Source organism: Notothenia rossii (genome assembly GCF_949606895.1).
Source record: "Notothenia rossii genome assembly, chromosome: 12".
NCBI classification, from domain to species: Eukaryota; Metazoa; Chordata; class Actinopteri; order Perciformes; family Nototheniidae; genus Notothenia; species Notothenia rossii.
In genome coordinates this window covers 17,018,555-17,042,880 of record NC_136911.1, presented here as the reverse complement: position 1 = coordinate 17,042,880, position 24,326 = coordinate 17,018,555, and the positions used below count along the sequence as shown (strand labels likewise).

Sequence of the window (24,326 nt, the reverse complement as noted above, 5' to 3'; positions counted from 1 at the left end):
GCTGCCTCATTTTTAACATTAGGTGAAGAGGGGGAGAGGGGGAGGGGGGGAGGGGGGGGGGGAGACGACGACGACGACAGAGAAATACTTAACAGGACATTTTAAATTGATCTTGACTTATTCAAAATGTGCAGAAAAGACATGTTGCTGTAAGGCTGCTTTCCTTTATAACGGGTCAGATTCAATGTTCTCTCTGTTTGTAGTTAATATATTAACACATTTTGGGCATTTCGTTTATATTTATTCTTTAATCCCTGTGATCATCAAGGCTGTATCTAATTACAATCATGCTGATATTCTAACCAAAACTGTAACTACAAAAATGAAACATGGCAAAATACAAGCATGGGAACATTATTCTTAGGGTTTGCAATCAAACATTATTGACACCGTCAAGTCGTTGACGAAGGGTTCTTGTGTGTAAAATAAAGCAATAATGACACCAATAGCTATACTGTTATATGGCTGTAGAGTTTTCCAACCAACAATTTCCTTAGGTTTCCCCACAATTTCCCCTGTTATAACTTGAATAAAAGTGATACTGTTGTAAACATTTTATAACTTTAATAAATCAATATTTTAGATGTATAGCCCTGCTAGCAGCATCACTATAGAGGTGCTAACATGGTTCTGTCAGTTAGTCGTTCAGTCCATCACCATAATCAAGACTGGAATATGTCAAAGATTGTTGGATGGATGAATCCTACTCAGTTTCGTGTGATGGATAACATTAAACCTGCTGAACATCAGCATGTTAGCAGGTTTTGGAAAGAAAAGACAGATAATTCAGTTGTATACATTTCATTTATTTTATTCAGCATCTATTTACAATATTGTAAGTCATTGAAGAAAAAGAAAAAGCATCACAGTTGAGAAAAATCTGATAATTGCATTATCACTTTTTGAAGTTTTTATCTTAAACTGGCGTTTGGTTTACAAATGTTCTTGATTATCTTAATTGGTAAAAGTCAAAAATAAACTGTACACATTTCAGAAATCACAATCATGTAAAATTTGCTATAGATCTTTCACTTATATTATATCTAATTCACGTAGTGCTGTGCCAGTGCTTATATGAATTATTATATAATAGTGAGGAATCATTATCATTCATCCAGTCCTCTTTAAAAACACAATCGGGTTTGGTTGAGATTAAGTTCCTATAGTAATCTTAAACATGAAAGCATAATCATATCATTGTCAAAGTGGGAATTACTACAGAGCGTGCCTTTCTAAGCTTGTTCATTCTGCTCTATGTTGTCCACCAGACCCTTGGTGTCTACAGGCGCTCGGATTGGATTGTTGAAGTACAGCTTGTTGTCAAAAGTGCTTTCTGTCAAGACTGGGATGTGTATCTGTTTACGGAAGGCGAAGAAGGCACCGAGTCCAACTACAGCGATTACAACCAACACCACAGCAATAGTGATGCCAGCGGAACCATGAGAAGCTTGTTTAACCACTTTCGCTGAGGAGGAAAAACACCGAATTATTAACATCGAGACCGAGTTTGAAAACCTTATAGGCCTATTCAATATACTGTACATAAACGTCAGATAATATGACTTACCAACAGATGGTGGCTTTTCGGTAGGTGTAATAACTGTAAAAAAGAGAATACATGATCAATGTTACAAGTGACTACGGGTCAGATTAAAACTGCTGAACGATTGATTAAATGTACCTTTGGCTGTTTTGCAAACGTAGGACCTGTATCTTCTGCAGCTGGCTGTACTCCACTGTCCACTTTCAGAGTCGATGTCCACACATAACTCTGACTTTGGCATCCCTTTTTTCCAGTTGACGTAGTCCACAACACTGTTATCGATCCACATCCACTCACCTGACACAAGGAAGCTTGTTAACTGTTGAGGCTAGCCAAAAATGACAAACACCCTGGCCAAATATGTCAACTATGAATACAAATGTACTTAATGAAGAATAAGTCTAATCATATTAAGTCGATAGTGATGTTACTTTTTTATCAGTGAATTTTCATTTTATTTCTAAATGTCTAGTGTAGCGTACTTTGCAGTTTGTAATTGACCCTACACTGAGCCAGGCTACTTTGTTGTTAGCTGCTGCTATAAAGCTGTTGGAGCTATCATAGCGCCCAGAATCACAAAACTTCAAGTCACAGATAATCACAATCCACAAAGTCTCAAAATATAATTAAGGAGCAACAGTGCTTTGCTTCTATGGTAGGTCTTTATTCACTGCGAAAATAATTCAAACTCAATAGTGGCATGTGTACACCTTCAGTAGCTAGCGTAACATACTATAGAAATGCTTTTGTTAGTTAATGATGAACTGTAGTCTGCTCTGCTGATGTTAGCGCAACAGGTTTTTAAGAAGAAATGTAATGTTTTACAAATGTATATCTCCTCCCGAACTCTCCAGGTAATGAGTATTACTATTACTACATCTTATGATCACTAGCTAGGTAGGAATCAACAAAACCAGTCGGTTTGCTTCGCTAACACTGGCCAGTTTGCATTCCAGCAACAGGAACTAGATAAGAGTCAAATTGGACGGTGCTTTACATCTTTAAATGTTTTGGAAAAAGGTGTTGAAAGACCTGCTTACCTTCATGACTCTTGAAGAGGCCGATCCAGAAGGACTTGGCATCGTCGTGCAGGAGCTCCAGGTACTGTTGTATGAACAAAGCCTCCTGGTGGTCCTCAATACTCAACAGAGAAGCACCTAGTGAACATTAGCATACTATAAAGATTTGTTTAAACATAAACTTTGTGATTTATCATTGAAAATGCTTCAGAACATACCCATTTTCAAACATTCAACGGAGGCATGGGCCCAGTTGTCCGACATTGAGTTGAGGAAGGAATAACAATGGCCTCTGAAAGGTATCCAGGATTTTTGTCTCTTTGTTTCTGGACAGCTGCCGGGAAGTTGTGGGGGCTCAGTTGGTGCTATATCTAAAAAGGAAATAGTAGATTGCATTGGTTACCAAGTGTTCTGTATAGTATATATTGCAAGATAACTAACGGGGGGATTATCTGACCTGGTGACCTCTTGCAAAGGGAGAAGTACGTGTTGGTACACGGTGCAGTCTTCCATGTTTTGTCCACGTCTATGTACACACACGCAAAGTTGTTTATAGGCTCATTTGTGCCCCATTTGGTATATGACATCATCCAGTTATCGACCCACTTGAACTGCCCATCAGTCTGGAAAAGAAAAGTTGATTTAGTGAAAATGTATACAGAGCTTAAAGGTCTCGGTTTGAAATGATTTTGAAATGGTGGTGCCCCTTTACCACATTGCTGTTGAGGCCGATCCACACAGGCTCCTTGAGCTTGGAAACCTGCAGTGTGATGTACGCCTGAGTGACAGGGTTCAGGATACTGGCCAGATCAGCATCGTCGGCTTGGCACTGCCTCCTCGCCTCATCCCATCTCATCTTCTCGCCCACCACTTTGTAGGAGTCATTGCCAAGTTTGTAGAAAGCCTTTGGTAACACAGTTGTGGCTGCGACTGCGATCTGAGAGTCTTTTTACAAAAGGGAAAAAAATAATACGTTCAAAATTGATGTTGTCCCCAGATTGCATAGGCACAATACTTGACCATTGGTTTAGTTTATTTATGATAATGTGACTTTGCTAACATTTTACTCACCAATGTTTCTTTTACAGATGAAGCTATGTTTTGCTTGACAGTCTTCCACCTTCCAGGATCCTGTTATTTTGGAGACGCTGCCCACCATTATCACACAGTCAAATGTCTATCAGGCAGAAAAAGGTACATGACCATCATTTTGTTGAATTCAAATACAGAAACAATGTTGTTGGGATAATGTTTTGGAGTTGAAATAACCTCGTCCATAAATGCGAATCGTCCTTCAGGCAATGTTGCTGGATGCCCTTTTGCCCAGTTGGTGTATGAAATGCCTTTGCCGTCCGTCCACAAAAAGTGCATCTCCCAGTTGACATCATTCATGCCAATCCAGAAGTCCTCATTGTATCTCAGCATCTGTGTTGTCAGGAATGCTAGAAATAAAAAAGACACAATTCATCCCTAACTCCTTCAAGCTGTGTTATAAATACATCACCACACAATGACACGACAACCACAAGGAACACACTCACCTTGCTCTCTATCGTTGGCGATAGAAACCAGATTTCCTCCCAGGTTAACACATTGTGTCCTGGCTTCCTGCCAGCCCTTACTGTCATCCCCCACAACTATCTTATAGCACTGTGTAAACAAGATGAATTATCACTATAAGTTAGAACAACAAGTGTCCGTTCAAGCTTTGTCAGAGGATGGGAAAACATTTAACGGAAAACAAAGTATATCTGAGTCACCTAAATCACATCCTGAAATTGAGAGGAAATACGTGTAAATATAAAGTATTAATATCTTTGTTTTAAGCAGTTAAATCAAATTACCCTTCCTTGGAAAGCTAGCCACTCTGGTGCACATCCTCCCTTAGGAATAGTGGTTGGGGCCATTGTTGTATTAATAAAGTTACTGCTTCTTTTGCAAATAGAAGGTAGCTCCAAGCCACAGTTAATGTCATTCCAGTACCCTATATGTGCAGAGTGTACAGAGAACAATGAATACAAATACATTAATTATTAGGTCAGGTTAGATTATATTTATGAAACAGCTGTATGGGTTGTTTGACTCACCCATGCTACTGTATAAAGTCACACACTTTTCATCATTATTAGAAAAGTTGGGCTCATTCTGTTCCCATGCAGTGTATGATACAGGGGAGCCATCAATCCAGCTGAAATGGAGAGACAAGAAGTGAGTCACTTGAAAACATTGCAAGGTGTTGGGGAAATATTTTCCAAGGCCCATACTGTAACTTTGACCCAGTTTATCAGGTTAAACTGTCCTGACTGAGCATGTGCACCTGTAACCTTGGCTGCTGTGCTCTCCCTGTTCCTGCCTGTTGGCGTCAGCTGATTCTATCTTGTTATGCAGCATGTTGATTATTCTCTCTGAACTAGCTAAATACATGGGTCTGGGGTAGAGTTCTTCAGATTTGACGTGGCAACTCTAACGTGAAGTCAGAACCTCTGACTCTTTGACTTGTTTTGTGAATCCTCTGGCCGAAGCTCCTAAATAAACCATCAGTGTTAGACAGCAAAGCTCCAGCTCTCTCCTTTTGAGTCGGTGACTCCTCCTGCATTGCTACACAGAAGTTTTCCCCACACATGGGAAGTACCCAATATACCTACACTAGTAATCCAATGTTTTATTTACCTGAATGATTTGTCCAAATTCACTAACAAGCCAATGTAGAACTGTCCTCCGGTTTTTGCTACCTGTTGGAAGGTAAGAGACTTTATGGTTAAATTAAAAATTGTAAGACACGGTTATCACTCATTTTGCCACCACATTGGATCGTTGGTTTTATGTTTTTCTTGCCCGTTTCCAAAGGAACTTCCTCTCACTCTCCCCTGTGATGACTGCAAGATCTCCAAAGCCCTTCTTGCAGATGGCTCGAGCAGCTTCCATGTCGAGATGATCATTGTTGATTAAATACTGTGTGTCATTGTAGATAATCCAGCCATCTTCTGTGATGTTGTTTACTGTAAAGGGAACAAAACCATTTCATAAGGGATTGATGGGAAGCATGGCTTTCAAATAAATGAGAGGCCCAGATTTGATGTGAACCTAACAGTTTACAGCCATGCTAGGAGCTAGAGTTTTAGACATTCTACTAAAGGCCAAAAATGTCAAGAAAAACAAAGTGAAACGTTTTCAGTAAAAGGCCCGAATTTAAAAACTTACCTTGTGTAAATTTGACAGGCTCCGGTTTCGGAGTCACACCTGAAAATACAAGAAGCTGGATGAAGATCTTAAGGAGGGCAAAGCTCTACTTAACTACTTTGGACAGAAATTGCATGTCCATAATGAGACGTGTCAGTGTTACCTTTGTGTATCTGGCAGATCCAGTCATTGTAGGACTCACAGTGCCGATCATTCCAGTGCCGTCCGTAGTAAGAGTGGATTTCTGCACAGTGTTCATCATCATTGTGGTTATTTGGTTCCCCAAAGGACCAGTTCTCAAATTCGAACTAGTACACACATATTGGAAATACACAATAATTGGGTCAGGGTTGGTAATAAGGTTGAAAAAGGCTTATAATGAGAACAATGAAGTCTACATACAGATGATCCATCACTCCATCCAAAACCTGCATTGGTACCTAGACTGAGGCCGATCCAGGCTCCGTCAGCGGAACGAAACCTTTATGACAACAGAAAAAACACCATTACTGATTAGCTGAATGTTTGACTACCATAATATATATTTTGACATAAAAAAGCTTTTAGGTTAACATACTGAGCGTTGCTCATGTCCTCCATACTGTGTATGCTCATCAGGTCCCCACCAATGGCCTTACAGAAGTCCAGAGCTTCCTGCCAAGTCTTCTTATGCTCCGCTGTTTTTTTGTAAAGCTTTTTATGAGTGAAAGAGAAAATACCTTGAGTTTTATGAACTTAAAATTGCACCAGTTTCCCAGATTACTTCAGTTTGTACTCCTACTTTGTAGCAGACATTCCTCTTGCCCACGGGGGTCCAGCCAGCATCACAGCTGAGGGCGGGGGTGGTAGGTGCGACTGTTGTCACAGGTACCCCTTCTGCTAGTTTCTTACAGACATACTTCTCCTTGTTGCTGCAGCTGACAACATCCCATAATCCAGCGAAAATGCCAGTTGTCATCGCGACGCATCCTTGGTGTCTGTCTTTTATTAAAAACACCAAAGAGAATGGGACAAATATAGATACACTTAGCTCAAACATGTAATGATCACAATAAATAGCAATCATTAGGAAGGTGTTTTAGAGTAGAGAAATTAAGGTGTGTATAAACAAAGTTAACAAGAAATAAATATTCAACAATAAATGTCTGCAACTAATTCTGAGTTAATGCTAACATCAGCATGCTAACATGCACACAATGAGAGTGTTAACCCGTTGAGGTTTAGCATAATGTTTACCATTTTATCACGTTACTGTAGCATAATAACATTAGCTTATACATTCAACATAGTGCCACATAACTCTTCCATTTCCAATCAACATTTTATTTAATCATAAACAGCACATACATCAATCAATTTTGAAATGGTTAGAAGTGTGCTGTACCTGGCATGCCCACATTGAAATGAGTAAATGTGACAATTCTTTTGGTGGTCAACGAGAAAGTGTTAATGTTGGCTGTGTTCGATAAACCTGTCCAGAAATACTTCTCTGGTCTCAAACCCACCAGACTGACCAAGAAGGCATTCTCATATCTGCATGAAGACATAGGAAAGGCAGAAAGGTGAGATTAATGATATTTATATGGGTTTAAAAATGAAGCCTGATATTTATCGTTGGAAAGTTCACATTAACATAAACATAGAAATGTACCTATCATTCACATCCACCACGTGAGCGCCAGTCTCTGAGCATGCCCGCTGTGCCTCATCAAAGGTTTTTGACTCAGATCCAATGTTGTAACAATAATAACCAAACCTGATTGAGCCCTTGAGGTGATAAAAAAAAAACACATTAAGATAAATCTGATAAATACAGTGTTGTTTAATTAAACTATTTCAAAGGGAAAGACAGCACTCACAAGTTTGCATCCTGGATTGGCTTCCTCTTGGGCGCCTTCAGCTGGTTTAGTGGAGGCCTTACTCTTACAGATGTATCCATACGCCTTCTCACATGAGTGGTCAGCCCACCTCCCGTCCTGTATTAACCACATGCAGTGTTTAAGAACAGCACTTTTCCTATTATCATTTCAATGATCATGCTTTGCATGCTTAGAATACCTTTCCTCTGATGAGGACACAGTCTTCCTGTAGGTTGGTGGCATGAGATGGCTCCCCAGTCTGCCACTGGGTGAAGGTAACGTGGGAGTGATCGGACCATTCAAACAGCAGCTGGTTCTTCTGATCATTGAGGCCAATCCAAAGCACATCTGTCGGCACTAAGGGTTATACATGGAGATATGAATGTGTGGATAGTGTACAGTTTCTTGAATTTGATTATTATAATCGTAATAGTCAGATATTTGGAGAAATATGTTTATTTGTTTTCTTGCACACAGTTAGATAATATGGACAGCAATGAGCTGCTGTCTAAGGCCATGTAGGCTACAGTGCTGATGCTCTCTCCTAATTTTTGGCAGTAAAAGTGAATAAAACGATTAGCCAATATGTACAAACAAATGCTTAAAAAAGGTAAAAGTTCACTATGATCAATCATATAAACATCAATTATTTTTGCATAGGATTGGTGTTAAAACCAAGAAGTCACTGGAAAAATGCATTTTGTGTACACTTACAGTATCCAGATTGAGATATTACAAAGCTCTGCTCTTCTATATTGCTTATGCTGGCCAGATCTCCCCCCTCTTTGTGACACGCATCCAAAGCCTCCCTCCAAATCTTCTTAGTCCTCTGCAGGTAGTAACAGTTTCCTGCATATGGCACCCAGTGACTGGGGCAGAAGCTGGGCTGGTTTTTGACTGTAGATAGACATACATAGAACGTGAGAACAAATTAGGTTGCAACATGAAGACTCCACAAGTCAGATTTTGATTCATTGGAATTAGGCTATTGATTTACCTGGTGGTGGAGGCAGGCTGGTCGAGTTTCCCTTCCGACAAATATAACCAAGTTTCTTGGTGCAGGCGCTGCTCTCCCATTTTGACGCTTTTGCAGCATTTAGGGTCACACAGGTGAGCCCGGGCTCTGACGAAGGGTGACCTATTGAAAACATCAATCCATGTATTATATATTTGACATGTGAAATGTATTTGATCATTCATGGGAGCATTTATCCAGCTCCTCATATGATTATATTCTGCACAGGTTTGTATATCTTCACTGACCTGGAGCCCAGTTTAAATATCTGAAGGGGTTTCCATTGCTCCACTGCCATCCACTCTCAAAATCCAAACTGTTCAGTCCAATCCACAGAGCTGTTCCCAAATTATTTGTCAACCCTGCGTCAAAACATACATTCAAATAAAAAAAGTTAGAAATTGTAACTGAGTAGTATTTGTAATTGACAAAAGACTGACTTTGTACCTGAAATGTATGACTGCTCATGCAGCTCTACAATGCTGAGGAGGTCGGCTCCCTGCTGCTGGCAGCTCTTCCTGGCCTGACTCCAGGTCAGCACTGACTGTGCGTTCCTCTGATACTGAACCCCTGTGACCGGGTCAGTGTCCCAACCTGAGGATGCTGCATTATAATATAGACACAAATGGTCAAACAACAGGAAAGGATTTAATCTAGTGTAATGCCTGTTGACCTGAATGGATTTTAGATAGAACAAGCATCTCACAACTGAAAAAAGATCAATGAGAAACATCTTCCCTCTTCTAGACTATGGCTGTGCTGTGCTTTAGACAAATAGTTAAAGGGAGCTTTGTCTCTTTTTAATGTCCCTTTCCTGCCCCAGCTTTTAGGATTGGCCTGTGAGAAGAGGAAAGTGAAGACAGTGCTGTGTTGACAACTCATGACAGGAAGTGGTTGTGTTGTTCTGCTGGGGGATTTGGGGGGGCAGAAACCAGACCTGTCAGCATTAACCTCTTCCATGATAACACTTTCAAGACAAACAAGGTGATTCTGCATCTTTTCATAACCAGCTTAATGAAAAATAATTTGAAAAGGTGTTTTCAGTACCGTTTACTATTATAGATGTTTCTTACCTTGACTGGGACAAAAGCCCCACTTCTTCGCCTTATCGTAATCTCTCTCTGTTGCACACCACAGCTGTCCGTCTGAGCGACCGTCCTTTGTGCACTCAGCGTACCACTTCTCCTGAAAACTAAATGGGAACTGACAGGGGCCTCCGAAGGCATTGCCCCCTATTGTGAAAACCTCTGAGGAGACACAGATCATGAAGAAAAGATGGTCAAAAATGTATTTAGAAAATAAAAAAAATGCAAAAAAACAGTAAATCTTTCCATACTTGAATATGTGGACAGGATTGACATTTTGGACAAGGACGAGGTTTGGCGTTATGCTTATATAAAGGATAGGGTACAAATGATGATGCATTTCCTATGATTAACATAATTAAGTTTCACTAGTTGGCTGCCCATCTACCCCCGCTGCAGGCTCAAGCCCCAAGACCAGGCTCAAAACCCGAGGTCACCGAGCCTTCTCAGCAGCTGGCCCCAGGCTCTGGAACACTCAGCCCCTCCATGTGAGGTCGGCCCAGACCCTAGGGGTTTTTAAATCCTCACTAAAGACTCACTTCTTCTCCCTGGCCTTGTAGTCAGAGCAGAGTATGACACCTGACTATTCCCTGTGTTTTAGTTTTTATATTTCTGTTGTAAATTATTGTCTTTTATTATGATTGTAGTAATGTGTTTTTATTACATGTACAGCACTTTGGCTCGACCAAAAATCGCTTTTAAATGTGCTATATAAATAAAACTTGATTTCATTTGATAGATAGATGGATAGATCGATCGATGCTAGTTTAATCACCCTCAGTCGGTCTGCAGATTTCCAGGATCTCGTGGCGGGCCCCAGCGACCCACTGTACCTGGATGCATTAAGAGTCCTCTTGAATGAACCATGCTTGAAATCTGCAACATGTTCCCGATCATGGGATGCCAGACAATAAGATAGCAGGAGTCTTAAGATATTGTGTAATTAAATCCTCTTTAAATGGGTGTCTAGTCTCATGCACTCACTCATCAGTTGCAACACTACATTTTGTTTATTATCTTAAAGTACAGTTTATATTTTTATATAATAGCTATTTCCACACCTAGAAAATTAGAGCATCAGGACCACAATCTGCCCTTTTTGTAAACTTAGGCCTGTTTTTTGCATTGAACTCTTCCAATCCAATTCAACTTTATTTATATAGCACTTTAAAACCTTCAGACCAAAGTGCTGTACAGTCAAATAAATACATTTAAAATAAAAGATACAAACACAAAACAAACCAGAATAAACGTAATAATAAAAAAAAAAAAAAAAAAGCCATATAATAAAAACAGCAGACCACTGAAATTAAATAAAAGCAACAATCTACTTGTTTACGAATGCTAAGGAGAAGAGGTGGGTTTTAAGACGGGATCTAAAAAGAGACAGTGTGGGAGCCTGTCTGATTAAAAAGGGCAGGTCGTTCCACAGTTTAGGGGCGGCAGCAGAGAAAGCACGGTCCCCTCTGCGCTTAGACTCCTTGATAATAATTTGTTAAGACTGAGGTAAAAGAAAATCCAAAATTAGTCATTAGACACTCACAATTACTTATCATTTATTTAAGATCTAAATTTGATCTAAAGTTATAAATTACTACTTGTCTACAAGATATGACCAATAGCTGGCCAAGTAGAATATTTTTAACCATCCTTTGAACCTTTCTAAAGATTAGATAATACACTATTTAAGGTTTTTAAGCTCAATCGTGTCCCTACAATTCCTACCTTGAAACCCCTTTGAACACAGGTCACCCTGGGTGCCGTATATCCTCCAACGGCTCCAGAGCCCCGAGCCTTTGTAGATCATTATGCTCCTCTCATTGTGGTTGCCCCAGTTTAAGTGCAGGTCTTCGTTTTGTAGGCCAAACAGGGTCTCGTTCTTGCACTGCCAGTGTTGTAGTTTATTGCTCTCATCACATTCAAAGAGGCGCACCTTCACCCAGTCTCTAATTTCTGTGGCCCCCATACAGAGCTTTTGGGACAGACTGAGGACGCGCGATTCGGAGGCCCAACGAAACTGCTGCTCCTTGGCATTAGGATCACATATGGCTACCGTTAGGGAGGTGGCACTCTCCACCCTCATGCACTTCTTGTGGTTCTCATTGAAGATCAGGAAGGTGCCACTGTCTGGAGGACAATAGAACCACATCAGCAAATTCATTTACAATCAGATTACTCTCATTAAAGTTAAGTTGAATAGACAGCAAAATGTGTCATCAATACGTACCTATTTCTGCAGTGATGCAGACAACTTGCAGGAGACAGAGGACCACAGCAACATTCAAACAGGGTAACATTATCCTTAAAGTTTTCCAGTCATGAGAGAAGGGGTCCGGTGTGTGCTAAGGTGTGCGACATGGAGCAACAATCACACAGAGGCATGGTGTTACCACCCTTAATCACACTGATGGGTATCCTGTCACATGGCTAGCCAAGATTGTTCAAACGACAGCATTTTCCATGAACTTCCACAGATTTTTTTTTGGCAGAGGAAGGCAGGAAGCGAGCAATCTCTTGAACAAGAAACAGAAAGTCACCAGTGATTGCTTCAAGATAACCAAGTGTCAGGATGGGACAATAGCTATTTTTAATAAATTAAAGGCAGAAGAGGAACCAGATGATTGACTTTGGGAATTAATTGATCCAAGCAGGCTTTTCTAAGGTTCTATTGCCTTTAACTGAGATTTTTGATCTCCTATAAATAGCTGTAATAAATATGTGCAAGAGCGCAGGTGACTTTCAGCGAGATTGGCTTTGAAGAAGTTTGACATCTGATCAGGAATGTTCCGGTTTCAAAATATTAGTGCTACAGTAAACAAGGTTTAAATGAGGTTTTTGCAGCGCTTTGCTGATGTGAGGGTTTTTCATGGGATAGTAGCCCCCTGTAGGTCCGCGGGGGCTTCGGGATGATACAAGTCAGTAGAAAGAAAGGACAGGAGGAAATCCTGCTTCCTATTGGGGGAAGCGAGTGGAGATCTGACCACTTTAGCCTCAAACTGAAGGGATGCCCAGCAGTGGTGCAGACACGTATTTATGTAACAAAATGGTTGGAAAGTGGGTTCTTTATCATGCGAGTGGCTGTGTCTGAAACATTCTAGTTCAAGCGTGTATTGCACACATCATGAAGTGCTTTCTGAATGATTCAATACTTCTCATTCTCCAACATCCTACATACTGCTCCTTCACTGCCTCCCACACCACGCTCCATTGCCGGTTATAGAAAAGCAACACAGGACAATTGATTTAAATGAAGTATAGTCGTTTTTTTTAAATGTAAACATGGATTTATTCTATCTTACATGTACTGTATGTGATTAGTGGCAGTGATGCATTTCACATCCATTTTTCTTGTTTAAATCTGATTTTGTGCTGTGCTGTATACTGTATGTGTGCTGTTAGGATCGTGATGTAATTGAAGGGTTTTTTCAACAGTGCCCTCTAGCAGAACTCCACTGTTTAGAACAAGTGCTTCAGTTCTGTCTTGATGCTTGGTTGGAGGAGTAGTGTGGGAGTAGAGTATCATCAGGGCGAATCGAAATATATTGACTTTAATAACTTCACAGTGGAACAGCACAGTAAACACAATATTTAACCAATGCTTTAGCTCCGTTACCATAACTGATTCTTGTTTTTTTGGAGAGAAAAACACTTTGTAGGTAACCCATATGAGATATAAGGCTACTAGACCCCTTTACGTCATTTAGATGTATGAATACATGTTGTTTCTGCACGGACCACTCTAGAATGTACACCTAGGGTGATAAGTGGCGTCTGTCTGTCTGTCTGTCTGTCTGTCTGTCTGTCTGTCTGTCTGTCTGTCTGTCTGTCTGTCTGTCTGTCTGTCTGTCTGTCTGTCTGTCTGTCTGTCTCTCTCCCTCTCTCTCCACCCTGAAGACACAGAGACAACAGTCGAGCAGCTCTTAGTATATTGTACAAAATAGCATTGAAAAAGTGGTTATTTGTACTCAAACTATGTTAGTTAACAGACAATAATTTGCCTAGAACCCCTGTGTGAATCCGAACTAGAAGACGACAGTGTCCATTTATAAGTGTGGAAACTCCGATGTGTTGAGGCTCTAGCTCCTTGTAAGCACTTTGAAGGGCTAGCCTGCTAATATGACAATGACGGTTCGTTTTTGTTGTTTATTATCAGATACATTTCATTAAAAAAACAAAGAAAAACAAAGCAGTTCAGTGTGGTGACTCACCAGCTGTATGGTGGAGATGGATTTGCCCCTCTGGGATTGGCCGTTGCAGTATAGCTCTAAGGGAAGATCACTATGACCCTGTGGACAAAAGAAAGTCATGAGACCACCGTTTCTCGACAATCAGCTCTGCAAAAGTTCAGACTCGCCACAAACTTGCTTGTTCATGGAAAACTGTAAAACTTCCACCTCTGGATAGATAAAGAAAATCAACATCGCCTTGCCTTTCACCCCCCATGGTTTGAGTATCTGTTTTATTACCACGATAAAAGCTGCAAAACGTACATGGCCATGAGAAGGAACCAAAAAGGAAAGGATTCTTTCAATGAGGAAAAAGCCATAAACCCCAGCAATAATTCCCAGAATCCTCCACAGATAGTCCTTCCCTTCTGCATAGTGTTCGTCTTCGTGGCTGTGAGTGTCATCATGGAGGCCAAGGATCTCCAGAGGAGACAGAGAGGGACCCATTAAACATCTTAAGACATAAAAGTAGAATCAACAAATACATAAAATTCTGGAAGAAAGCTAAGAAAATGATGAATAGTTTATATTTTTAAAAGATAAATTATTCATTCTCATACATACATTACCACATCTAACGGGATGTTTTGTGTTGAATACCTCACCAATCTTTCCCATCTTACGTCAAAGGTATGAACTGTATTTCAAATTCTCATAGTTTTTTTTCCATTCCATACATTTCATTAACAAGATCCTTCAGTTTAGAGTTTATAGGTTTCTCATATTTTAACCAATTCCTAGGTTCAAGATAATTAATGTACAGTTCTTCTTTTGGAATGTGTTTAATAGTTGCTGTAAGTACATGAGGGAAAAGGCCTTACTCTTGAGGGCAGTGGGAGGAGATCCTTTTCTTGTTTGCTCTGCAGTCTCGCAGGCATTGCCTAGCAACTGCTGAATTTGCCTGAATTGCTCCTTGGAAATTGGCAAATGAGGATCCAGAGCAAAAATATCCACCAGCTGATTGGCGGAAAAACATACCTGATTACATTCAAAGGAAGAGAGAATTGTGTGGATGAGTAGGAGGCACTTCAAATTAAGGCTGACTGCATGCAGATCACAGCTTGTTTTTCTGTACAAGAATCACTCTTTTTAACTACAATAAAACATTAACCTCACCTGTGCCCAGTCTTTGCTTATTTCTCCAGTTCCATGGTTGCAGTCGCCTCTTCCTGTTGTGGGAGTGCGTCCCTGCTTCCTGTCCAACTCCCAGCTGATGCAGCAACTCAAGACATACATCCCTGCGTCATGATACTGTCCATGAATCCAAATAAATCAGTGTGTATTTGGGACAAAATACTACTTTAAGCAGATTGAATAAATACAAAATAGATCTTAAGAAAAGTTCTTAAAACAAAGCACAGCACTGAGATTTTGGGTTGAACCTCCCATCTGGTGCCAGTATATGTATTCATTAAAAGCACCGGAAAGCGTCTGACACTAGCCACCTAGCCATCTCTGAGGAAAATCTTTCAAGGCTACTTGCTCTTTAATGCATGATGCCTCATTGCTTTTTTTATGAAAAAGACTGAATAGATTCAGTGGAAGTACAGGAAGCGCCTTCATATAAAGAACTCTGATGATCACCTGACTCTGATTTTATAGCTTCTTTCAGCTCCTTCTTTTGGTTGTACAGCCCCCAACCTCACTGTTTTGATGTCTCAGCACTTTAGTTGGCTGCCAAAGTGAGTTTTCTTTGGTGAAAAGTCTCCAATAAACCAACTTAACACTTCTTGCTCAACAACAAATGGAAGACAGACACAGTTAGCTAGTAGCTGATGAACATAGTGGAACATATAGCAGCTGGTAGAGAGATGGTGGAGACCAAAAACAGAGCTAAAAGTCTCAAAAGTCTCAGCAGTTTTTGTATCTGGCTGCAGAAGGGAGCTACAGTGGGGCAAAAAAGTATTTAGTCAGCCACCAATTCAGCAAGTTCTCCCACTTAAAGATGAGAGCCTAAAATCAAACGTTTTCTGTAAGTCTTCACAAGGTTTTCACACACTGTTGCTGGTATTTTGGCCCATTCCTCCATGCAGATCTCCTCTAGAGCAGTGATGTGTTGGGGCTGTCGCTGGGCAACACGGACTTTCAACTTCCTCCAAAGAATTTCTATGGGGTTGAGATCTTGAGACTGGCTAGGCCACTCCAGGACCTTGAAATGCTTCTTACGAAGCCACTCCTTCGTTGCCCGGGCGGTGTGTTTGGGATCATTGTCATGCTGAAAGACCCAGCCACGTTTCATCTTCAATGCCCTTGCTGATGGAAGGAGGTTGTCACTCAAAATCTCACGATACATGGCCCCATTCATTCTTTCCTTTACACGGATCAGTCGTCCTGGTCCCTTTGCAGAAAAACAGCCCCAAAGCATGATGTTTCCACCCCCATGTTTCACAGTAGGTATGGTGTTCTTTGGATGCAACTCAGCATTCCCTCTCCTCCAAACACGTCTAGTTGAGTTTTTACCAAAAAGTTCTATTTTGGTTTCATCTGACCATATGACATTCTCCCAATCCTCTTCTGGATCATCTAAATGCTCTCTAGCAAACTTCAGACGGGCCTGGACATGTACTGGCTTAAGCAGGGGGACACGTCTGGCACTGCAGGATTTGAGTCCCTGGCGGCGTAGTGTGTTACTGATGGTAGCCTTTGTTACTTTGGTCCCAGCTCTCTGCAGGTCATTGACTAGGTCCCCCCGTGTGGTTCTGGGATTTTTGCTCACCGTTCTTGTGATCATTTTGACCCCACGGGGTGAGATCGTGCGTGGAGCCCCAGATCGAGGGAGATTATCAGTGGTCTTGTATGTCTTCCATTTTCTAATAATTGCTCCCACAGTTGATTTCTTCACACCAAGCTGCTTACCTATTGCAGATTCAGTCTTCCCAGCCTGGTGCAGGTCTACAATTTTGTTTCTGGTGTCCTTTGACAGCTCTTTGGTCTTGGCCATAGTGGAGTTTGGAGTGTGACGGTTTGAGGTTGTGGACAGGTGTCTTTTATACTGATAACGAGTTCAAACAGGTGCCATTAATACAGATAACAAGTGGAGGACAGAGGAGGTTCTTAAAGAAGAAGTTACAGGTCTGTGAGAAAGTTAGTTTGTAGGTGACAAAATACTTATTTTCCACCATAACTTGCAAATAAATTCTTTAAAAATCAGTGATTTTCTGGATTGTTTTTTCTCATAGTTGAGGTATACCTAGGATGGACATTACAGGCCTCTCATCTTTTTAAGTGGGAGAACTTGCACAATTGGTGGTTGACTAAATACTTTTTTGCCCCACTGTATATTTGGTAAAAAGTCTCTGAATAACCAACTTTACCCTTCCTGCTAAGCAACAAACACCGGACACAGTTAGCGAGTAGCTGTCGAACATAGTAGAATATTAGGAGCAGGTGGAAAGTTGGTAGAGACCAAAAACAGAGCCAATAGAGAATTGAATATTGGACTTAAATTGCCAGGAGGTCAGAAACTTGCCTCCAAATGCTGTTATAGATCTGTATCTGCTGGTGTGTAACTGGTGGCTAACTGGTTGTAACTGTTTTGTTAATCGCTTCTTTCCGTTAAGTCAAGTTGCAGAAAAACGGTTATTATTAATATTTTGAATAGAAGAGAATAAGTAGTTACTGTATATGTAGTCATAATCAGATAGGAATCTCCGTTAAATGTGTGTATAAAAGCCAACTGTGCTCTTGAACTCACCTATAATCTGCAGCTTACTTTAGGGATTGAAAGATGTAGTCTGTAAAGAAAGCCGGAGACGGGAGGTTCCGATGTCTGAAACAGTGGCCCTGCAGGACGTGGCTGATGATGGTTGCAGACAGTTTGGAGACAGAAGACACTTCAGCATCTTCATGTACGCCAACAAGGAGGCCAGCGGCATCGATACACTGTGGAACCAAAAGGGGAAATCATCAACATCTGGTGATCGAGACAGAAATACATCTTAGAATTTAAATCCTTACTTGCAAATCAGAGTGGTCTTGATGGGATGGGTCATAGTGCTGGCTGATGAGCTGCAGAATACTTTCTGTTTCTCTGGATGATAGGAAGCGATTGTCCTCACCCAGATTGATCAAACAACAGCAATTTCCACAAACTTCCAAAGATTTTTTTAGCAGAGGAAGGCAGGAAGTGGGAAGCGAGCAATCTCTTGAACAAGAAACAGAAAGCCACCAGTGATTGCTTCAAGAGAACTGAGTGTCAAGGTGGGACAATAATTCTATTTTAATAAATGAAAGGCAGAAGAGGAACCGGATTGATTGACTTTGTAAATTAATTTATCCAAGCAGGCTTTTCTATGGTTCAATATATTGCCTTTAACTGAGATTTTGTATCTATAAATAGCTGTGCTAAATATGTGCAAGAGCGCAGGTGACTTTCAGCGAGATTGGCTTTGAACAAGTTTCACATCTGATTAGGAATGTGCCGGTTTCAAAATATTACTAACATGGTTTAAATAAGGTTTTTGCAGCACTTTGCTGATGTGAGGGTTTTTCATGGGATAGTAGCCCCCTGCAGGTCCGCGGGGGCTTCGGGATGATACAAGTCAGTAGAAAGAGAGGACAGGAGGAAATCCTGCTTCCTATTGGGGGAAGCGAGTGGAGATCTGACCACTTTAGCCTCAAACTGAAGGGATGCCCAGCAGTGGTGCAGACACATGCCTAGGAAATACCTGTGTTCATTAAACACAAAGATGTAGGAGAATCATTACTAAGTTGTATATTATAATGAACACATATAGACTGCAACCTACTAGTGACATGATATAAAGGTTATCAGAAAATCAAGAATTGATCATAAAAAGTTTTAAAACACAATATACTCTTTCCTTTTTGCAATTTGATATCAACTTATAGAGGACAAATCTGTCTCTTTAAATGCTAAATGCACAAAAAAAAAAATATTTAGGGTTGTTTGATGCCGTGCAGTCAGTTAACTAACATGTATTATTTACATTTTATTCTTGCTTATGAGTGGCCCAGAAAACGAAAACTATCAAACAAATTAGAAAGAAAAAAAGGTAATAAATCAAAAATAAATGCTATGCTGTTTTCTGAGAGGGTTAAATGCTAGGACATATACAGTTGCAAGAAAAAGTATGTGAACCCTTTGGAATTACCTGGATTTCTGCATAAGTTGGTCATAAAATGTGTTCTGATCTGCACGTTTGAAGTTTGCAAAAGAGCACCTGGATGTTCCACAGCACTACTGGCAAAATATTCTGTGGCCAGATGAAACCAAAGTTGAGTTGTTTGGAATGAACACACAACGCTATGTGTGGAGAAAAAAAGGCACAGCACACCAACATCAAAACCTCATCCCAACTGTGAAGTATGGTGGAGGGAGCATCATGGTTTGGGGCTGCTTTGCTGCCTCAGGGCCTGGACAGATTGCCATCATCGACGGAAAAATGAATTCTCAAGTTTATCAAGACATTTTGCTGGAGAACTTAAGGCCATCTGTCCACCAATTGAAGCTCAACAGAAGATGGGTGATGCAACAGATTGGGATCATTGGGGCGACTGTGGCTGCGAGGGAGTGCGGTCGTCTTTCAACCAGAAGGTTGTGGGTTCGATCCCAGCCCATGCAGTCAACATGTCGATGTATCCTTGGGCAAGATACTTAACCCTGAGTTGCTCCCGATGGCATGGCCAACGGTGTGTGAATGTGTATGAATGTTAGGTCCTATAGAGTAAGGTACACTGCTCTGTATGAATGGGTGTGAATGGGTGAATGACATGTAGTATGTAAAGCGCTTTGAGGGGTCTTAAAATACTGGATAAAGCGCTATATAAGTACAGTCCATTTACCATAACAGGACAACGACCCAAAGCACAGAAGTAAATCAACAACAGAATGGCTTCAACAGAAGAAAATAGGCCTTCTGGAGCGGCCCAGTCAAAGTCCTGACCTCAACCCAATTGAGATGCTGTGGCATGACCTCAAGAGAGCCATTCACACCAGACATCCCAAGAATATTGCTGAACAGAAACAGTTTTGTAAAGAGGAATAGTCCAAAATTCCTCCTGACCGTTGTGCAGGTCTGATATGCAGCTATAGGAAACGTTTGGTTGAGGTTATTGCTGCCAAAGGAGGGTCAACCAGTTATTAAATCCAACGGTTCACATACTTTTTCCACCCTGCACTGTGAATGTTTACATGGTGTGTTCAATAAAAACATATAAACATATAATTGTTTGTGTGGTTTTAGCTTAAGCAGACTGTGTTTGTCTATTGTTGTGACTTAGATGAAGATCAGAACACATTTTATGACCAATTTATGCAGAAATCCAGGAAGTTCCAAAGGGTTCACATACTTTTTCTTGCAACTGTAGAAGTACAGAGAAATGCATCAAATTAGTCTAATACTAAGGTGAATTATAAAAGGGGTCGCTACATGAAATCAATAATATTTTGGAAAGCAGAAGTTTTATCGATAATAGATGATAGACAATTTAATGCAAATCGCCAAGTAATAAATCTCTCTTTCGTCTTTATCATTGCATCATTATTTAATCTTGTCATTTTGACCAGGCATTACATTTTATTTTTGAAGGCCCGTTTTGAAGTTTAATGAGCCTTTTTGTTCTCAGTGCTCTTGAGCTCTAGACCGTGGGTTTACGGGAAGGCATGTGTTGACACTGTTTCACAGAATAATGACAGGAAACCTGTTCTCTTGGGGAGGGATTGGGAAAAAGTGCGAAAAATGTCCAGTTAAAAAGTTATGAATGGAGGTCAAAATCATAAATCACACTACTGAAACTTAAGACATCTATTTAAATGATTTTCTTTATTAATCTTAGCAAAATATATGTATCAATGATACAAACTCACTATGTTGTTCCGTTCTGGATATAACTTGGCAAAGAAAAACTCAATGTAAACGACATGGATTTCGTTTTTTTCACATTCACTGCACTTTATCATGGTAGAAAGAAACTGCTATCAACTCTCAAATGACAATACAGGTACATTCCTCAAGTGCCATGCATGGTGAGGGGTTTAGAGGAGTAATGTTTGAACATGAAAGTTAAATGATACGCAACAGAGTCATGTGACACACACTGTAAAGGTCCTTTTTGGGAAAACATTGAACCCTATTTGCCCGTGGAAAGTACCATCATGCATTGTGACCAACTGTCTCCTCTTTGTTGCCAATTCGAACTTAAGAGTTGGTGCAACCACCTCTTCAATTCCTGATTCTGCCTGTTCCTAGTATATGTCTTTCTTGAAGTCTCAAAAGTACATCCTCTCTGTGTTGAAGACCCTCAGTTTGGTCATGAAGTTGAAATAAACAAACGCGAGGCAGACCAGCAGGTTCTTCATCAGATAGAGAACGGGCGTGACGAAGCCAAAGAAGGCGATGAGGCCGACGCGCACGAAGAAGAACGGAAAGTCCTGCAGGGCCACCCCTAGTGAGGGGAGCAGCGGGCTGTGGGGCATGACCACGACCCGCAGGCAGGACAGGTAGCTGAAGATGTAGATGGGGAACACCCAGCCTGAGTAATAGACAAGGGGATGCCCCGCCACCCTCACCATCTCCACGGTATCCATCCAGAACATAAAGCTGTCCACGAACACATCGGCACGAGCGTCGCTGGCACACAGGAATCTCAGTGGACCCGTGTATTCGTACGGAGAAATATGGTACACTGAGGTGCTTGCAGATCGTGAGCTCAATCCAGACATGCTAAACGGTCTCCCGGGGTTACCTTGTATCCCTGGGAGGGTCCCGTTAGCTTCCGATCGGGCCCCTGGTCCGTTCTGGTTCCTGTCATTGCGCTGGCCTGGTACCGGTTGCATGGGATTTTTCCCAGCCTGCCCGGGCACAGATGGCCCCGGCCCGGCTGGGGTGATAGGCGATACTGGGGTTACCTGTTCCACATGTGTGAGGACTGTCGAGGGGATGTCGGGATCTCTCTCCATGTCATTAGCTGGGGAGAGAAAGTAAACATAATACAGAGAAAAGCACATTTCCTCAGTTACAACAACTTCTGGCACAAAGCCACAGTAGTTATTTTATGGATAAATTAACATCCATTTGTTGCATCTAGGCTCCTGCAATGTTGAAGATCGGGATCTAAAGCCCTCTAAAGGTGAGTGATTTGTGTGATGTGTTCAGAGAGCTCACTCACCATGGCCTGTCAGTCTGCAGTGGCGTATCCTCTCCACAACGTCAATACAGATGAGGGAGAAGAGGACTAGTGACACAGGGAGCTCCGTGAACGTATCGTATGTCACGTTATTATTTATCTGAACCTAGGGAAACAGCGGGAAAATCACATGTTGATCATATAAGAATATTTAATGTGATTACTTCTAATCAATTTAGATCCCATCTCTGCACCAATGCTTTACGTCTACATGTCTGACCTCCTCTTGGTCTGTGGGCTAAATCACTTACAGCGCTGGTATTTCCCTGAGTCAGGACTTCATGCCAACAGGACAGAGAACAAAGCAGACAAGTTGGTCATCTTAGTAGAATTGATGGCCCTTGTGTAAAAGACACCAGATAAGCAAATGCCTAAAAAGGTCAGCTTGGGCTCCAGAAAGGGCCACATAAAAAAAGCAAATGGGACCTGGGCCGCAGCCAGAGAGGAAGTGAAAAGGTGCCTCATGGACAGATGATATGACAGGGGCAGCTTGGACAGGAAGAGGAACCAAGCTGCTTATCAGTAGCTCCTTATCCATATTCATCCCCTGAGAGGCAAAGGGCTCCTCACAAATCATCACCTTTATTCCACTCAGATGCCTCACACCGTGATTACGCAAATGTCTGGCGAATCACAGCGGTTATTTTTTGATGATAGACACTATATTCCAAAACAACTACTACTCCTAAAACACATGACACACTACACATCTTGCTGTACCTCAGAGCTGGCGATGAGAAAGGCAAAGCAGGGTAATGTGGACAGGATCACATAAACGAGGGCCACAGGCCTCCTGATGGAAAGACAAAGGAGAGGAAAGAAGTAAGGAAGGAAGACAAAGGCAGTGCAGTCCAAACCATCAGGTCAGGTTCAGTCAGTTCTGCACTGCTCACCACAACACTGACATCAGGAGAAATGTAGAAATTCACCACTTCTTCCTCCCGATGAGAAACTTCTTCTTGACGAAGACCATGTACTTCATGGGTACCCAGACCAGCAGGGCGGTGGAGGTGACGTAGGCGATGGAGGAGGCCACGATCAGCCAGTAGGCCGTGCTGCCGTCTCGGGGCGGCTGCGCGGACGTTTTGACCTTTGCTACGATGACGGCGAACCTCTGCATGACGATGAAGAGCGGCACGCACAGGCCTGCGAACTGCAGCACCTCGCACAGGGCAAACTTGAGCGTCCTCCCCGAGCCCATGCTGTGGAGCTCAAAAAAAGAAGGGAGGGAGACGGGGCTGTTGTCGCAGTGAGGCGACCCCTGTCCCTCTGAGGGCTGGTCAGGCCTCGGACCGCTGCATTGTCTGCCCACCACTAGCATGTTCCACACAGCACAGCCCTGCTCTCTGCTCACCAACTGCTTACACTGCACTAGGCTTTGTGTACCATGCTGTGATGGGGATGTGACTGCTCTTCACATACAGATGCCTATGAAATAAAAATCTCGTTTTATCAATCAACTACACAAACTAGATAACCTAAATTCATCGAAGTATCTGAAAAGCATGTAGATTTGCATTATTATACCCTTTATTCTCCAAAACCAGCAAACATAAATGGACTTGAGTAACACACAGTGATTAAGAGCAACATCCAAAACAGTTGTGGCTCTTATATGTATAGATCGCCCTCTAGTGGCAAAGTGTGATAAGTGTACAACAACATGTGCAAATGATGACAACAAATCCAGGTAAATGTAAAACAATCTTGTGTCTTTATAATGACAGTGATTGTAGTCTTTATTCCGTTGGCTACTGAGCTACTGAAAAGTTTCAATAATAATCCATCTACACACACACATTATCTCACACCCGTATGTGACATTTGGATAATAACAATAATCAGAAATGTGCTGTTTACCTACATTACTAATTCATATTATTAAGTATTCTAATTTTTAGTACTTTAAAATAAATGTCTTATATTTCAATCGTTTTTTTTTAGTATAATAAAAGTGGATTTTAATAAGTGGATTTCTAAAGTTGTGTTGCTTTCATTGGTCACTGTACATCATCCATCTGTTGCTACACTGTGCAACATGATGTTTTTACTGTTGAATAATCGTTAACACTGATCAAATAAGTCTGCATAGTACAGTCCACTACTTTGATAAGAAGGCCCACTTTGGCAACGCATAAACAAAAATGTTAATTACATCACCGGAGTATATACACTTAGTATTACAATTTACTTCACTACTGCACATTTATGAAGCAAATATTACTCTTATGAAAGGTGTAGGCAGTTGTGG

The 24,326-nt window shown here is 41.3% G+C and overlaps 1 protein-coding gene and 1 long non-coding RNA gene across 4 annotated transcripts; both read right to left on the bottom strand.

Annotated features, from left to right (window-relative positions):
• Positions 1–790: 790 nt before the first annotated feature.
• On the bottom strand, positions 791–24,268 carry LOC307026284 (macrophage mannose receptor 1-like). Its single transcript, XM_079661567.1, is given in 34 exon segments — positions 791–1,465; positions 1,568–1,600; positions 1,682–1,840; positions 2,584–2,700; positions 2,781–2,933; positions 3,020–3,185; positions 3,275–3,507; positions 3,634–3,739; positions 3,832–4,004; positions 4,104–4,212; positions 4,407–4,546; positions 4,650–4,750; positions 5,233–5,294; positions 5,398–5,561; positions 5,764–5,802; positions 5,906–6,050; positions 6,145–6,223; positions 6,320–6,435; positions 6,524–6,723; positions 7,127–7,275; positions 7,394–7,509; positions 7,602–7,718; positions 7,801–7,958; positions 8,316–8,498; positions 8,599–8,739; positions 8,865–8,978; positions 9,064–9,219; positions 9,690–9,863; positions 11,427–11,823; positions 11,826–11,828; positions 21,333–21,856; positions 22,058–22,181; positions 22,796–22,868; positions 23,005–24,268. Coding segments are annotated over 34 exon segments (5,349 nt in total). The 5' UTR covers positions 23,397–24,268; the 3' UTR covers positions 791–1,232.
• LOC307026286 lies at positions 14,231–19,899 on the bottom strand. 3 transcript variants are annotated; one of them, XR_013804371.1, is made up of 5 exons: positions 17,885–19,899; positions 17,622–17,809; positions 15,044–15,178; positions 14,749–14,905; positions 14,231–14,347 (listed from the first exon to the last, which is right to left on the bottom strand). It is a non-coding gene; the product is annotated as an uncharacterized lncRNA (long non-coding RNA). The 3 variants fall into 3 exon arrangements; XR_013804372.1 differs by having other exon boundaries at positions 14,231–14,318; XR_013804373.1 differs by having other exon boundaries at positions 15,044–15,149.
• Positions 24,269–24,326: the final 58 nt, after the last annotated feature.